The following is a 17,263-nucleotide window of genomic DNA, read 5'->3' as shown; positions in this document are numbered from 1 at the left end:
CATTTGGTCCTTTCTTTTATTCCCAATGAAGCATTCAGTTTCAGTTAGATTGCTCCATAAATCGCAAATCCAACAACCACGAGGAATTGATTTAACAAATCAAAATGAGAGCAAGCGTTGCAATTGCCAAACAGTCGTTATCTCACATCTGCTCAACTGGATAACAACGGCTAATTAAGCTGTCAGGCATACATGGATATCTAGATGCGTTTACTTTGCGTTTAACAAGTGGCGTGAGATCGTTAGTTAACGAATGTCAACCGGATCGAAAGGGCCATTAGGCCAATAAGGAAACCGGAAATGTAAGTCCACGACGTGCGGCGCCTTCTTTTAAATCCCACGCGCACATCGCGCTCGCATCCAGAACTGAACAGCCAAAGTCCAACACCGCCGTTGTCACCGGCGGCTTAGCTTCCCAAACGTCGCCGTCATGGGCGCTGAGCCAGAGCTCGTGCCCGTCCGCCCCGAGGCCGCCGTCATCCTCGTGCCGTTCCCCGCGCAGGGCCACGTCTCCCCGATGCTCCGCCTGGCGCGCGCCCTCGCCGCGCGCGGCGTCGCGGCCACCGTCGCCGTGCCCGACTTCGTCCACCGCCGCATCGTCAGCGCCTGCGACCAGGCCGGCTGCGGAGACGGCGTCGGCGTGGAGCTCGCGTCCATCGACAGCGGCGTGCGGGACGACGGCGAAGGCGAGCCCCCGGGCTTCGCCAGCTTCGTGCACACCATGGAGCACCGCATGCCCGCCAGCCTGGAGGAGATGCTGATGACGACTCGCCGCGACGTGGGGTGCCTCATCGCCGACGTCCTGGCGTCGTGGGCGGTCCCCGTCGCCGCCCGGTGCGGCGTGCCGGCCGTGGGCTTCTGGCCGGCGATGCTGGCGACCTACCGCGTCGTGGCGGCCATCCCGGAGCTCATCGACAAGGGGTTGATCTCAGATTCCGGTACGCTCCTACGTGCAGCTCCTGCACGGTCCACGCATTCTAAGATTGCATTCATCTGGCTCTGTGATTTCCTTGTCTCAGCTTGCAACTATGTGCTAGCTAACTTCACATACGATGGTGCATGCACCGGTGCTCATCACATGCCTCTGTTACAAATCAGCTGTGGTCACATGATTCTTGGGATCCATAAGCTAGATCAACCTAGCGTTATTCTTACGGTTAGGCTTCAAATACCGATGCACAATAGCTGGCTGCCCCAGATACAGCTAAACTAGGGTCTTTGTTTATATGGACAGGATCAGATCAGTACTATCTTGCTGTATGCAAACCCAGCAATGGCGCGCCAAACCGACACTATGTTTATCGATGTTAATTTGCACGCTTGGAAATTGAAACACCAAGCCCCAGTGCCATCAGCTTACAAACTGCTATTTCTTACGTGTGTTCCTTGGAAAGCTCTACCTTTCTTCAATGGATTTTGCTATTTGGTGGTGCACCAATACGTACTTAGAACAGCTGACATTACTCATTAGCCTCAGTTATTTGAAAACTGTCACGTGGGGTTAGTTTCCTGGCAAGTCCAGCAGTGATCTGTAAAGGACATCTCTGGCACAACAAGTTGCTCAAAACAATTGTATAGCCTCAGAGCAATAACATGACTACACGAGGCAAAGCAACGACTACAAACTATAATGGCTTTATACATTGCAATGCAACTACCCACTTGAGATAACATTCAAGTTTTGCAAAAGTTGCAAATAAACAACTGATGTTCGTACCAAAAGCTGCAACTTCTCTAGTTATTTGTTCTGTTCCTTGTCACATGTGTAGGCATTCCCATATCGACCAAAAGATTAAACAATGGCGAACAGAAAGTAAACGGAGACCACCAGATTGGCGACGGCCTCCACGTATTGCCTGGAGAGCTAGAGCTGAGTACGGCAGAACTGCCGTGGCTCGTGGGCGACGCAGCGTGCCTGAAATCAAGATTCGCCTACTGGCTCTGGATCATGGAGCGCGCAAAGGGCCTCCGCGCCATCCTCGTCAACACCTTCCCCGCTGAAGCTGTCGCCGGCGACGACTCTGCCAAGCACCTTCATGCGTCACAGGCTCCGCAGATCCTCCAAGTCGGACCATTGCCAACAAATGGCAGCTTCAGTTGCGGCACCAAAGACGATCTGCTGCGTGATGACTCGCCACCCGTCAAGAACCCTAGCATGTGGCAAGCGGACGAGACCTGCATGGAGTGGCTAGACCAGCAGCGTGCGGGGTCGGTGATCTACGTCTCGTTCGGAAGCTGGGTCCCGTCGATCGGGCGAGACGCGATCAACGAGCTCGCGCTGGGTCTGGAGGCCACCGGCCGGCCGTTCATGTGGGCGCTCAAAGACGAGCCGTCGTGGCGAGAAGGCCTCCCCAACCAGTACGCGGAGGCGGTCGCCGGCCGTGGCAAGATCGTCGATTGGGCGCCGCAAGAAGACGTCCTCCGACACAGGGCTCTCGGGTGCTACCTGACGCACTGCGGGTGGAACTCCACGCTGGAGGCCATACAGCATGGGGTGCGCCTGCTGTGTTACCCTGTGTCCGGCGATCAGTTCATCAACTGCGCTTACATCGTCAAGATGTGGCAGACGGGAATCAGGCTTTCGAGCACGAAGAGAAGTGTCGTGGAAGATTGTGTCGAGAGGATCATGGAAGGAGAAGAGGGAAGGCGTATGCAGGACAAGGTTGTGGTGTTGAGGCAAAGAGTCATGATGGGTGAGGCGAGATGCGCGGCGAAGAGAAACCTAGACTCTTTTGTGGATGGAATCACGAGAGGTGACTTTGTGTTAGGGCAATTATAAGTTTATAAAATCACAAAAAATGTTTGTGGATTTTTTGTGTTTTGCTATTTGCAAGTTACCTATTTGTGTTTAATAGTTAGATTTCCCAGCTAACAAATTTACATAAATTATGATGTTATTAGATTGTTGTTGTAAGAATGCGTTTAGTTTTTTTAATGGACTGATAGAAAATCGTTGAATGCATATCGAACTACAGTGAAGTCAGCTATTAGGTCATTACATTCTTTTTCTCACGTTGTAAGACGAACACAACAAATTAGATGAACACAAAAGTTTTTTTTACAATAAAGGAAGCTTTTTTATGACAATTATATGAAGGTGATACAATTAATCCAAGAACAATCTCGACCCTTTACGCAGCTAGAATATGGAGTATACACGTAGTCTATGTGATTATTAAAATAATAACATGATATCATACATCATACCCCAACAAGGTATGACTCAAAATCTAAATTTCATATGAACACTAGCTAGATGTATGTGGTCATGTGGAGCTTCTTTCCTTTTTTACAGTACATGCTACATGCATGCACCGGATGCTCCTCATGTATAATCGTGGCTGAGACGCGCACTCGTTGTGCCGCTACCAAATGTACATGATCATTGTGTGTGCCGTGGTATAATATCTTAAATAATTAAAGCTTTTCAGCGTTGTTGTTGGTACACTCTTCAGTTCCTTTACGCCATCATCTTCCCTTTCCCTCTATCATCGTACGCCTCACTTGATAAAGTGTTCGCCTATCCTACTACCTAGATATGCGGGGCAATTCCATGTTGATACGACGATAGAGAGGGGACATTATCCATGGAGGGCAACCTGAACGCGAGCCTTACACGTACCCTCAGTGATCGGGTGGCTATAATGAGCCAAACAATTAACATCTGGAGATTATATGAAGGGTTTTGGAAACTATCATGGCGCTTTGGTAATGAAGATCACCGGCGTAACTATGGAAGGATTCCGTGGTAGTCTCTGACTCCCTCCAACTCAATCAATATCAAGAACATGTCGTTAACATGGGGTTTGGTTTTGGCTTGGTTAAGTTTGTACACCGTTTCAGAAACCTTTGTTTATTTTTCTATCTGCTTGCATATATATTTTTAATCTATAGCTATAGTTAAATAAGTTATTGGGCCTTAATTTTGTTGTGCTCTCCTAGATGCAGTCTAAACATGACTTGCCAATTTGGGCCCACGTGCTACATTGTTCGGATATAGCCATTGCGCTGGGACGTACGTATATAGAGGATACCTTTATATATCCTAAATAATTGTGTGCGTGTTGAATAGGAAGATGGAATTTCTAAGTTTTTTTTCTAGAATTCTTTAATGGTGGGGAGCGGTCATTTCAAAGTCGAAATGTTTCCTTCTAATCTATCATTGATATTTTTATTTTAAGGTACGAAATTAGATTTAGTCCTAAAAATGAATAAATTGAGCCGATTTCTATTTCTGGACGTTTAACTCATCACATCGGGCTTGTCACTGCTGGCCCAGTTTCCACTGTTGCTTAGCCGTCTGATATTGTGTTCAGACCCACACTTCATTTCGCAGTTGTGTATGGGTCACCATGTAATGTAATCTGTCATCTTTTCTTATTAGTAACTTACTGTTTCTTCCTCACCATGTAGTTCTTTTTATACAGAACGGATCGGGGCACCCTTTTCTTATGAAATTCACAATGGACCAGGCATCCTAATATGTTATGAAATACATTTCGTAGAAAAGATGTAGTAGGTTCAGTATTTGGGTTTGCTGAGATTATCTAAGAAATCTAATTGTCACAAACTGCATGAGAAATAAATAGAATTCAGTCAGCATTTCTTGATTACACTTTCCCCTATAAGTAGAGCTTCTTCTCAGCTTTGTTTCTCATTCCTATAGCTACCTTTTGAGTCATCATTACTACTGAAAATTGTAATGCTTGGCATTCAGATCCACTTATGCATTCTTTAGCCTTCTGTTCCACCCTTTCTTCTCTAGATCAGCTTCAGATTCTGGTCTCAAAATGAGATTATCCAAGGGCCATCTAATGTGGAGATAAAAGCCAGTAGATTAACATCAGTACACATATGGTTGTTGGGAAAGGAAAAGGAAAATGCATATATCATAAGCACATCCAATCCAAGCACTGTATCGTGCAGCGATTTTGCTAGGTACCTAGTGTAAAAAATAAATGAAGCAGCTGCTTTGAAAGCTACGGACTAAATTTTTTAAAACCAATTCTCCTCTAGTGCACTACAGGTAGGAATAAACATATCAACATTGACTGCAAGGTGGTTTATATACTGGACTATAAGAGTCCTTATTGTTAATGCAAAACATCATACATAAGAACCACAAAATTATAAAAATTTAGATAAACAACCCATTTACATACCCATTGTACAACTGACGTATCTCTTCACACAGCTTTAGTTCAGATAATGGTAGGAACCATCTGACAAACCTTGTGGTCGCTGTTAGAAAGAAGTAATACATGGGTAAGTTTGTCAGCAAACATCCAATGGTATAGGAGGTGAATGTATGGAAATTGCAAACCATACAAAGAAATATAGAAAGAAATATCATCTGAAGTAATATAATGGAGCATTCGCTAATTCAATCACTCAATTTAGCAAACATACGAGGGAAAAGGAGAGACTGACTTGTGTCAGAAATTTTCATCTCTCCAGCACTATTCCTTGAAACAATTGTTCTTCTAAATGATTTCAGGGAAAGCACACTTGCTGAGCAATGATATTTTCATCAAAGATAGGAACAAATTTTCAATAGTACTATAATATTTCTCCATTATGAACAGAGACGTACATATTTCAGTGAAATATAGTATTTCTGTGTTATGAGCTTCTTGGAAGGAAAAGCTATGCCTACAATGGAAGAATAGACCATTACCTTTTTAGTATGGTGATTTCAATTTGGTAAAGAAACATTACCTCTTGTTATCTCGACCACCTTCTATAACAATGTTTTGGCTTTCCTTGTATCAAAGCATATTTTCTATCTTCGAATCGGAACTGTACCCTTAGGATAGCAAAAGTGTTTAGTTTTGAGTAACACTATTATTAATGTTTGTGTATGCTTAGGTCTAGCTTTATTGAATCGCTTTAAGTGAATTTTAAAAGTTCGTTTGTGCCTTGGATGATTTGCTAGGTGTGATGACCATCGAGCAATGCCAGCAGATTGGCAGATCCATTTATTTGCTTGAAGGCACCTACACTTGCATGTCACCTCTGTACCAATTATTTTTATATATGCCTTTGTATTTTCTTCTTGCTAAGAAAAAACAAGAAAAGCAGCCATGTTCAGTAAAACAAGTCAGCCATGATTAAACCACCCATTCCTATCTAAACTGAATATGGTATGCATTTGACTCTCCCACAACCTTTACAGTGTTTCAAGATACATGAAAAGAGCAACTGTACGATAGATATATAGTAAATAGATACTATTTTTGTCCACATTAGGATTTATTGTTGGACACCACAAAAATTAACGGCATATGTTCAGATGCAGCTCAAAATCCAACTAAAATAAGTTATCAAGCTCTACAAACTCTTTTTCAGGGGAGTAGTGTAAATATTTTTCTAGACATATTATGTTAAAAGTAAATCAAAACATACTCTACTGAAAAGGTGATGATAAAAGATGCGATGGACAGAAACTAACAAACAATATGGATCAAATATTATTAATATTTAGAACCAAGGTATCCTGGCTTCATACGATTTCATTCCATACCAAACAGAAAGTCTTTTGTTTAATCATCACAGCTCTTTGCTAAAGGTAAAATCATTGAACATCTTAGATGCAAGAGATAAATAATTAAACCAATAGTGGAACAAATATTAAATTACTTCACCTTAGCCACTACCCTGAATTTAACATGCTCACTTGCGTTTTAAATTTGTAAATAAGCAGCAAGAGCAATTTTCTTCTGAATGTGCACTCTAAGTTTATGCACATCATATCTGGCATCCCTGACACTGGAAATTGAAAACCTAATATAGTTACACATTTAATCAAATTAGCAGAGAAGATGCTATGACTCAAAAGTCTTGAGCTATTGGCTACCCATGGGGGCAGCGTGTAAACAGAATTGTTACTGACATGGGAACTAACATCGTCGCAAGTGTGCCCCCCTTCTCCATAAACTCCATAGTAGTACGGTACTGTAAAGCTTGAAAGACAAGGTTGTCCTTGTTAGAATAGGCTACAAATCAACCGAGCAATTGACCTGCAACTGCAAGTCATATATTGATAGTTATGCATATCTACAACTATAGTTCATATCTTTGCAAGAATACTAAGGACCGTAAAAGTTTAGTATAGAATATTTCCTTAAAGATTCTAGATCGTTTTGCACCATCCAAATTTCAATACCACAACGAAGAACAAAAGGGTAAGCACCCTTTTCTTTATTACTGCAGAAGCCAAACCATACAGAAATTGTGCTGGTCTGTTGGATAATGTCTCAAGATATAAATTAACAGAAAAACTTGAACTGGGAAACAAATCATCTGCACAGCATTTTGCATGTGAATCAATGGTCAAAAGGCTGAGGAAACCCAAATCAAAAGGTGAAAAACAAAATTAGTAGAAACCCTAGTATCAAAAGGATTTGATTCCACTTACCGAAGATGTTCAAACCTAAATCCATGGCGCCCTGCAGCACCAAGAAAGGAGAATCCATGAGTAGCCTTCGGGAGCAGCAGAAAGTGAATTAAAGGAATGTTGTGCCTGCTGCTCCTGTTGCTCCGGCAACAGCACAAACGAATGGTCTTTGTAGCCATGGCACCACACATCCTCGCAACCCATTCTCGCCTAGCGTCGCTCCTTGGTCAGTCACAAATCCATGGCAACTTGTAACAACAAGAACAGGGTGTGAAGAATCTTCGCTGTCAACAGAAAATGGATAGAGCTGACTGATATGAGATGTCCCTACACATCAGTTGATACTTGCTAAAACTGAAAAAACAAACTATTCAGTGACCGGCTTACCTTGGAGGCATTTCCTCAAGCACCTTTTGGGCGTCGTCCATATTGACAGCCACTCTAGCTGCTGGGGTACAAGCCGGCAAGCTCCGCGCCATGGGAGGTCGCATAAGGGTGTGAGGGAGGTGACCATGCTTGCACGTCCCATGTCTTCATTGCACCCACGCACACCTTGCGCAGTGCCGGTGGGAACACTCTGTTGGTTCCTCGGCGAGCGGTGGACAGCGGGCGTCGGGGATGGACGAAGGCTGAAGGAAGGTGTAGAAGGAGGCGCTATGCGTTGTTAGGACCTCAGGCTGAGGAGAACAGAGGAGAGAACAAGGTCTCCAATGGACGGAATGAGCAAATGTGAGACAGCCATCCTCGATGGACTGCAAGAGCACGTAGCCCTCACCTAAAAGTGAGGCGCCCATGCCCCAGAATACTGGAGACGCAAGCAACTGGGCAGCCATCGTCCGCCCGTCCCATCGGTCACACCACACGCGTATGGAGCAGGACTGCAGGAGAAGGCGAGAGGGTGAGTCGGAGCGCACAGGCCAACTAGTGGAGTCGGGCGACATGCACCGCAGAACATTGGTGATGCAAGCAAATGGGAGAGGCGCCATCCCGTCGGTCAATCACACACATACGGTGCAGGGACCTGCTAGGGGAGGCCGCACCCTATCTACAGAGTGCGCCATCATGGGCTGTCCACGTGCGATCAAGTGGCGCGCGGTGATGGGGTGACGTGTCCAGGCCCACCAGGCGCGCCTTCGCTCTAGCCTTGATGGTTTCTAACTAATAAACCCTGTGTTTGGGGGGCGAGTTTGGCATAAGCCTTTTCATCCTATGAGAATTGTGTCTTGAAAAAAAATTATATGCATAACGTAACACCACAGGGCTCCGATGCTGAAGACAAATAAGAGGCCCATGGTGGTCGCCTTCATCTCCATCCAACTACAAAAAGGAAAAGGAAAAAGAAAAAGAAAAATGTAAAGCATATACGCCAGACGGATTCCGGTTGTTTACAGGATGGACGGACAACATAAGTTTTCGAAAGAAAAAAAACAAGAAAGGATGAACGGGCAACCGCACTGTGTGATGAAACAAATATCTATATCCATATCGCTAAAAGAATTGGAGGCCGACGGGAGCCTCTCGCTGTTGCGCCATTTGCGTCGTGCCATGTATCATGCATCACCCGTCACCACGCGTTTGCCATCAATCATTTGCAGTTATGTCCGGTTTGAAACGAAGGCCTACGCAGCTACTGCGTGCAATGCATTTCCGTGCGCGTCCTCCTTGTGCTCGGAAAAATTCTCCTCCTCCTACTTCGTCGCGCCTCGGCTTCCTCACCTCGCACACCATCGCTTCCTTTGCCTCTTGTGCCACCAGTCCTCTGAGCCGGCCCTCCGGCTCAACCCCATGGTCCTCCTTATCCGCTGGCCGTGAAGAAGGTAGCCTGCCGCGGCTGCAGAGGAGGCGGCAGATTCGTCACCGGTGGGGAAAGCGACGGCAACAACGAATGGCGGCAAAAGGAGGCGCGAGGAGATCGATCTGCAACCGACGTCAGCACGTGGAGTCTAGTCGGAGTCATCCTCACTCGGATGCGAGCCCGTGCCCCTCTTCCACTCCCAGTTGGCCCCGTTCCCCATCCTACCTGCGTAAGCTTTGGATCCTTTCTATCCTCCTGCAGCTGCAGCGTCACATCCATCTTCATTGATTAAGGTGCTTTTGTTGCTGGATGCGGATTTAGCATCACCTCGTCATCTTCTTCCTCCACTGCGTCATCGCCATCATCATGCACCAGTTGCCGTTGACCAATGGTGAGGAATCCATATACTATAGTTTGCAGCTAACCTTCTTTTGACTTTCGTAAGCTTGACAATCACTAGCCATTCAATTTTTTAGGTACATGCTGACAAATCTAGAGATACTAAAACAAAATGCATCTTTGGGATTACGGGAGTTGTAATGGTTCTATTGTGTTGCTCTAATCCCAATTCTTTCTACTGCATTGGATTTAACCTCTAGATAACCTTCTAAACTAATTGTTATCGCAATTTCAGATTCTACAGATTCAACAACAGGTACGGTGATTCTTTGTTTCTTCATTCTGAATCAAAAGATGGGAAACTTGTTTGAGATACAAATTACAATTTGGTTATATCTTTACTTTGACCTGTATGATTGGTCTTGGAGGAACCAAAGGGTTCTTGCTAGGTTTGAAAAGGGGAAATTTTACTAATCCATGCAGGGGTGGAAATAGGTAGCATCACATACACTCTGGAACTACATGCCCGGGCCCACCAGAGGGTCTGTACGGACCCACTCAAGGGGGTGTACTCGAGACGTATCAGGATATGAAGACTACGCTACAGGACAACGTAGACTACATGGAACTCCTGAAGGACTAGTCGGAATACAAGGAAACTACTCTGCCGAGTTAGAGTAGGATCCTATAGTCTTGTCCGACTAGTACTCTTGTACAAAAGACTACCCTGTAACCCTGCTCCCCTAATATATAAAGGCGGGCAGGGACCCCCTCAAAAAAAGTTCAATCGAGTACAAGCATACAACACACAGGACGTAGGGTATTACACGATCTAGCGGCCCGAACCTGTCTAAATCGTGTTCCTGCGTCACCATCAACTCCTTGATTTCGGCGACACCCACTAACCAAAACACTATCTCGGGTACTCCCTTGATAGGTTGCCGGGTTAAAACACCGATAGCTAGCGCGTCAGGTAGGGGAAGTCGCCGAAACTCTCCGCGTGAGATCGATGGCTTCAGTCATCATTAAGCCTGCATTCGTATTCGAAGCGAGCGCAACGTTTGTTTTTAGCTTTTGGCTCTGCATCGCGAACGGCATTGGAGGCTTCCAATGCCGCATAATCAAAGAACTGGAGAAGAAACATCTCGGCGGAAACTCTCGTCGACATGAGGTGGAAGATTTCATCGAGAAATTCGAATTTTTCGATCTAAACAACACTGGGTTCGACCACAACTCGGACTCAACTACAACTCAGACTAGTCCGCGCGAGCAGGCAATTCAGCCATCGTATGGACCGGATACAACTCCAAGCTAATTTTCGCTCGGACTCTGAAACGCGGTCATGGTTCATCAAAAAGCTCTATCCTTTAAGCTATCCCACTAGGACAAGCTGTCCTTTAAGCTATCGTGCCAGGTACCTTCCTTCTCTGAAATTTTAGCAAATGGCGTGGAACTTGCATCATCCTTTAAGCGGGAGGCTTCTTCATTATGGGTCAACAATTTTGTCACTTTGTGTGGTATTTGTGTGATAGCAATAGAGAGTCCTAAATATCTAACTTCATGGTGTGACATGGAAAACTAGGTACAAAAACCTTCTTCTGGTATAACAAATATTGATATCATAATATATATAACACCTTGCATTTTTCATATTGAAGATGTACTAAAATTAGAACTAGTTAGAGACATGTAGTTTTAGCATGCTCTCGCATTCATCAATTTCTAATAAGAGTAATACCAATAAAATATAACTCATGACATCTCTCGCGTTAATCAATTTATAAGACTAATATCAAAAAAATATACCTCATGGGATTGGGGAGCTCCATTTCCTTCTATACACTTAAGCCCAAGTTCTCTTTATTTTGTGATGAAATAAGTCAAACATAGACAAGATTATGTTAGTGGTACGGAAAATGAACTGGCAAACAAGAGTGATACTATTGATGATAATTTTTGTTTGTTCAGATGTCATGGGAGTTGTGCGGTCATAGAATGCAGATAGCTTAACTATGGTAACTGATTCTGTACTGTTGAAGCATTTGAGATGCTCCTATGTCAACAGGCTTCCGGCATGTGGTAGTCATGCGCTCCTGAATCCATTATGAGCCACACTGATATGATATGTACGTTGATTTGCCGAAAGGTTAATTCACTGTAGTGTTTTGAGATACATGGTACCGTGTACTTGCTGAATAATTGAGCCGTAACAGGCCCAGAATTCGATTGTGCACCATATAGCTAAAGCAAATCATGAGATTCATAGACAAGCTATTGTTTATTTATTTCATCTCCCTTTATTCTGTTAAAAATTTGGGTTGTGGAGGAGACCATGCCGTCCCATCATCTTTGTGCTCATGAGGGAGAAGTTGTCTACTGCGAGGATGTGCTTCGGTAATCAATGTGTAATATTTGGCCAGTTCTCATTTTCTTAATAGGAATGGTGAGGTAGGTTTCGTTCAAATGGACTTAATTAGTCCTTTGCTTAAGTATACTTCCTCATGTAGTTTTGTTACACATATTTGCCTTCATCTCTATTGTTAACAAGGTGCCATAGCTTATTTGTTTATCTGAAATTGCGCGGACATTTTACTTCACGCTGTACTTAATTATTCAATCCGACTGAATTATCTATTTATCTCAAAGGATGCATGTGCTTGACATATTACTCTATCATTTTGTTCCTGTTATGCATTGAACATAACCATTTAATTCAGTACAGTAGAACTCAGGTTTATCTGTACCCAGGTCAATGAAGAATTTTTATTTCCTTATTACTTTTTAACCCTCCTCCTGGCGGCCCAGCCAGCACCGGCGCACATGCTCTACCGGCGCAGCGAAGCGCGCCATTCTTCCTAGTTACTAGATGGAGTACTCACAAACAATCCTCCTCTACACATTATCGACTCATCCTTGACAGCTCGTGGAAACCGGCGGGTTGCTGCCCTGGCGGCGGCGGCGGGGTGTACGCCTGACGGCCCTGCATCAGGGGTTGGTCTTACTAGCTTATGGATCTGCCTCTTCTCTCTTCGAGCCTTTTGTTTTCCCATGTGCGGCCCATATATAGTAGCAGCGCCCGATTCGTGCATCGCATGAGGGGTTGGGCTCGACTCTGATTCGTTGGAGGGCTTTCTAAACTGAACCGCACTTTCAGCTTATTAGGCCCAGCGAGACCACGCAGAAGGACTCACCAGAGAGATCCTATCTAACTTAACTTCTGTAAGCCCGTTTGTTTCTTATTGAACTTCTGGTGTTTGAGATTCGTGCGGTCGCTGTCGGCCGCGCGATCTTCTTCATTTTCTCCCGTCTCAAGACTCAGTCACGCATCGCTGCTCGCTTGTGCGCTGGCGAAAAGGCAAGGCTAAGAGGGTGCGAGCTACAGATGGGCGGCGAGCAACGCGGCTGCTGCTGGCCGAGGCGACGGGGATGGAAAGAACGGGGAAGAAAAAGATATAGGACGTTGATGGACTCTTAGCAGGCTCTTGAAGACCTTAAGGCGCATTTGGAGGAGCTTCGGCTGGCTCCAGCTTCCCTGACACACACATTGTTGCATCAAAGGAGCTGGAGCTAAAGGAGCCACAATTTGTGGCTCCACCAGTTCCTCCAAAGTATATGAGAAGGGAAGGAGGAGAGAGAAAATCAGCTCCCATGAACAGTGCATGAAAAGTAACATATCAGGTAGAGCTGGAGCCGGTGAGCTGGTGGAGCTCCACCAAACTGATCCTTATAACTATTTAGGTTAAGTCAGATAGGAGCGGGGTCCTCCAAACCCATACATTCTCCGTCATGAGATTTGGACCACTAGTACCGCATAGCGCGGTGACGGGCCGTGGCAAGATCGCCAGTTGGGCGCCAACTGCTTAGTGGTACTCATCTTGATACCTTTTGAACAACGTCAAATTAGCCATTCGTTTTATCTGGTGGCTTGATTTGACGTCGTGTAATCGTCTAGGCAACTAAGATTTGTACACTTATGAAAAAAAAGAAGGATTGGATAAATTTTCCGAACAACGTATTTTTTTCCCAAAAAAGATCCACAAAGTTCAAACCCAAAACTTGTTCCTAACCCGATGGCGGCGGCTCGGCTGTTGTTTCAACTAACAGAATCCGAATCATAATATCCTTGCAAAAAAATCCGAATCGTAATGGAAGGAAAAAAAAAAACCGGAGCAACCAAAAGCGTGTCTGCGTAGTGCCGAAGTAGGAACACGAGTCGGAATCAGTTCGGTGCCTATAAAACGACACAGCGTGACCATGAGCCCAATCCTGGTTCCTGCCTGATAGATCGTTGCAGCCGCATGCACCGAGCTCCCTGCAGCCTGCACGATTCATTAGAACCCTAGCCAAAGGGCAGAGAAAATAAAGCCCAAATTAAGATGGAGCAGCATATGGTGCAAACCCTGATCGAGATCGACGGGCGGATCCCCGGCGCCCTCAGCGTCGCGTTCGGCATCAGCGGCCGCCCCACGCCGGCGCCCGGGCACCACGACGAGGTCGCGAACTTCGCCGCTGTCCTGCTCGCGCCGCGCGATGGCGCCAGCGAACCCATGGACTGCGACGAGCCGGTGGCACCGGGAGGCCTGAGGATGGTGTTCGAGTCGTGCTACATAAAGGATCACGACGAGGACGCGCATTTCGGGCACGCCGCGGCCGGCGTCGTCGGCGTGGCGGACGGCGTCGGCGGCTACCGCGACCGGGTGGACGCCTCCGCGTTCTCGCGCGGGCTCATGAACAACGCCTACATGGAGGTGGTGACCGCCGCGCCCGGCACGCACGTCTGCCCCCGCACGCTGCTGGAGCGGGCGCACATGATGACGGCCGCGGCGGGCACGCCCGCGGCGTCCACGGCCGTCATCGTCTCCCTCGCCGGCAGGACCCTCAAGTGGGCGTACGTCGGCGACAGCGGCTTCCTGGTGTTCCGCGACGGCAGGATCCTGGCCCGGTCGCAGCCGCAGCAGCACTACTTCAACTGCCCTTACCAGCTCAACTCCGAACGAGACGGCACCAGTGTCGCCGAGGCGGAGGTCGGCGAGGTCCCGGCGAAGGAAGGCGACATTGTGGTGGTGGGCACCGACGGGTTGTTCGACAACGTGACGGAGGACGAGCTCGAGCGGATCGTGCGCATGGGCACGGCGCTCGGGTTCTCGCCCAAGAACATGGCCGAAGTCATGGCGGCCTTCGCTTTCGAGGCGGCGAGGTGCGGCAACAGAGACACGCCGTACAGCGTCTTGGGCCGGAGCGAGCCAGGGCGGGCGTTTTTCACTGGCGGCAAGCCGGACGACATCACCGTTGTCGTCGCCTACATTGTGCCATCCTCCCTCTGATCTCAAGATCAAACGCCCTCAAGTGTAAACAGTAAGCACCTCACCCCAAGATGGCAAGATGGCAGTCGCTCTGCATTCTGCAGCCCATGGCACCCAGCTTGGGTACTCGGTACTCTGAAGTCCGTACTCCTACTGACACATTTTTCGTCCGGAGTGTTCAAAATCATGCACTAACACGCATGTATGACTTTGTAGTTTGTAGGCTCACATGTACGCCAGTATAGTTAGACAAGTTTCCTGAAATAGTGAAATTGGTACTTGCCCTCATTCAGTTTAAACAGGGACAGAGAAAATAACATGATGAAATTTCTAGTGCCAAGCTCATTCAAGGAAGAACTGGGATTTGTTGGAAAGTAGTGAGCCCTGTGGTCAGATGTTAAGCAATTTTATTGTTGTGATGATCTTTCTTTTTATTTTGCGGGCTATTTTTGTGGTGATCTTGCTTACACAATTTTATTTTTGTGATGATCTTTTTTTTTTTGGTTTTGCGTTCAGACGTTATACACATTTATTGGTGATGATCTTGCTTATGCAATTTTGATAAGAAAATGTCAGATACGTAGAGGTTGATAAAAAACTTGAGTCAGTATCTATCCCTTGTATTACTTTACGCTATGGAGACGGAGTGACGGACAAACAAAGAATTATCTAAAATGTTTAAACATATAAATAAAATTGTCTTTGTACAATATGAGAGAAAAGAGAATGTCTTGTACAACCCTTTTGCAACTGCAAGGCTTAATGCAAAGAAAAAGAGTCTCATTCTTGACTGAATCATGGGAGAACCCACTTAGACATGGTTAGGCCAGGTTTATCAGGTCAGGCTCAGGCCGTCTGCTACATTTATATGCAAAATTTAAAATTGCCCCCTTTTTTTCCCCCAAGATGAGACTAAAATGCTCGTCTATCTATTTATTTCCCATTGGAAATCCATGTCCCTGCACTAAACAAATGAAAAGGTTTTAAAATATTATTCTTGAATGAAGATAGGTGACACAGAAAACGAGATTAAATTTCTTTGGAGTTGTAAATGTTGTGGCCCGTATATAGGAAGAACAACCAAGTTCGAACTGGTCCGGGCTCCGGAGTTAGGCCTATATACGTTCACGCCCACACGATGAGGATGAGCCCAAGCCGGCCCCATAAGCCGTGGCTGCATATCCCTCTCATCTTCTCTCAAAAAGAAAACGAAAGATCGCATCTGAACATGCAGGGGAGTTTCCGATTCTTCAAGTCCTTTCACGTTCCAAAACAACCCACAGAACCAACGATGGAGAAGAAGATCAGCCAAAAAACCCTGCGCGAGATCGACGAGCGGGTCCCCGATGCCCTCCGGCTCGCGTTCGGCATCCGCTAACGCGCATCGCCCGCGCCCAATGCCGGCGAGCCCGACGAGATCGCCAACTTCGCCGCCGTCCTGCTCCCGCCGCGCGCGCACGGAGAACACGACGGCGACGCCTGCCCCCAGTGGGACGACGACGAGGACGTGCCGCGGTGGGACCTGAGGATGGAGTTCGCGTCCTGCTCCCTCAAGCACCACGACGAGGACGCGCACTTCGGGCACGCCGAGACCTGCGTCGTCGGCGTGGCGGACGGCGTCGGCTGCTACCGCGACCGGGGCGTGGACGCCTCGTCGTTCGCTCAGGGGCTCATGCGCAGCGCCCACGAGGAGGCCGTGAACGCGGCGCCGGGCACGCACGTCTGCCCCCACACGCTACTGGAGCGCGCGTACCAGAAGACGGCCGCGTCGGGCACGCCCGCGGCGTCCACGGCGACCATCGTCTCGCTCGTCGGTAGGAGCCTCAGGTGGGCGCACGTCGGCGACAGCGGCTTCGCGGTGTTCCGCGACGGCAGGCTCCTGCTGCGCTCGCGGAAGCAGCAGCGCCGCTTCAACTGCCCCGTGAGCCTCAAGGCCGAGGGCGGCGGCGCCGGGGTCGCCGACGCGGAGGTGGGCGAGGCCCCCGCGAGGGCGGGCGACGTCGTGGTGGTGGGCACGGACGGGCTGTTCGACAACGTGTTCGACGACGAGCTGGAGCGGATCGTGCAGATGGGCGTCGCTCTGGGGTTCTCGCCGCTCAACATGGCGGAGGTCGTCGCGGCGTCCGCCCACGAGGCGGCGCGGTGCACGTACAGGGACACGCCGTACAGCGTCGAGAAGCGGAAACAGAAGGGCGCAGCCTCCACCTGCGGGAAGCCGGACGACATTACCGTCGTCGTCGCGCTCATTGTGTCATAAATAGGACTACGTCTCGTCGCAGATCGCACTAATGGTGTACATACGGACAAATTTTATGTTGCTAGCTGGATTTATCCGCAATTACTTCTGTTTTAACCGCATCAACTCATATCATCAACAAAGAATACTATCCCACTGTTCTGCACATTATGCAGCCCATGGGCACCTTTGTA

General features: G+C 47.3%; 3 protein-coding genes across 3 annotated transcripts; all 3 read left to right on the top strand.

Moving 5' to 3' along the window:
* The first annotated feature begins 353 nt into the window (after positions 1-353).
* Positions 354-2,962, top strand: LOC117861477 (UDP-glycosyltransferase 82A1). Its single transcript, XM_034745046.2, has 2 exons — positions 354-938; positions 1,770-2,962. The coding sequence occupies exons 1-2, from the start codon at positions 431-433 to the stop codon at positions 2,777-2,779; spliced, it is 1,518 nt and encodes a 505-aa protein (XP_034600937.1). The 5' UTR covers positions 354-430; the 3' UTR covers positions 2,780-2,962.
* Positions 2,963-13,906: 10,944 nt separating this feature from the next.
* LOC117855858 (putative protein phosphatase 2C 24) lies at positions 13,907-15,267 on the top strand. Its single transcript, XM_034738261.2, has one exon. It carries the CDS (start codon positions 13,907-13,909, stop codon positions 14,852-14,854), a length of 948 nt encoding a protein of 315 aa, XP_034594152.1. The 3' UTR covers positions 14,855-15,267.
* Positions 15,268-15,783: 516 nt separating this feature from the next.
* On the top strand, positions 15,784-17,235 carry LOC117837873 (putative protein phosphatase 2C 23). Its single transcript, XM_034717677.1, has one exon. It carries the CDS (start codon positions 16,362-16,364, stop codon positions 17,088-17,090), a length of 729 nt encoding a protein of 242 aa, XP_034573568.1. The 5' UTR covers positions 15,784-16,361; the 3' UTR covers positions 17,091-17,235.
* The last annotated feature ends 28 nt before the right edge of the window (positions 17,236-17,263 follow it).

The sequence above is a fragment of the Setaria viridis genome, chromosome 1 (assembly GCF_005286985.2).
Source record: "Setaria viridis chromosome 1, Setaria_viridis_v4.0, whole genome shotgun sequence".
Classification (NCBI taxonomy): domain Eukaryota; kingdom Viridiplantae; phylum Streptophyta; class Magnoliopsida; order Poales; family Poaceae; genus Setaria; species Setaria viridis.
Note: the sequence above shows the minus strand (reverse complement) of the source record. Positions and strands in the feature narration are given on the sequence as shown.

Excerpts from the sequence above, each read along its gene's own strand:
- LOC117861477 (XM_034745046.2), top strand. The coding sequence starts at position 431 with ATGGGCGCTGAGCCAGAGCTCGTGCCCGTCCGCCCCGAGGCCGCCGTC. Across the intron at positions 939-1,769 it reads GGGGTTGATCTCAGATTCCG|GCATTCCCATATCGACCAAA; the intron begins GTACGCTCCTAC and ends TCACATGTGTAG.
- LOC117855858 (XM_034738261.2), top strand. The coding sequence starts at position 13,907 with ATGGAGCAGCATATGGTGCAAACCCTGATCGAGATCGACGGGCGGATC.
- LOC117837873 (XM_034717677.1), top strand. The coding sequence starts at position 16,362 with ATGGAGTTCGCGTCCTGCTCCCTCAAGCACCACGACGAGGACGCGCAC.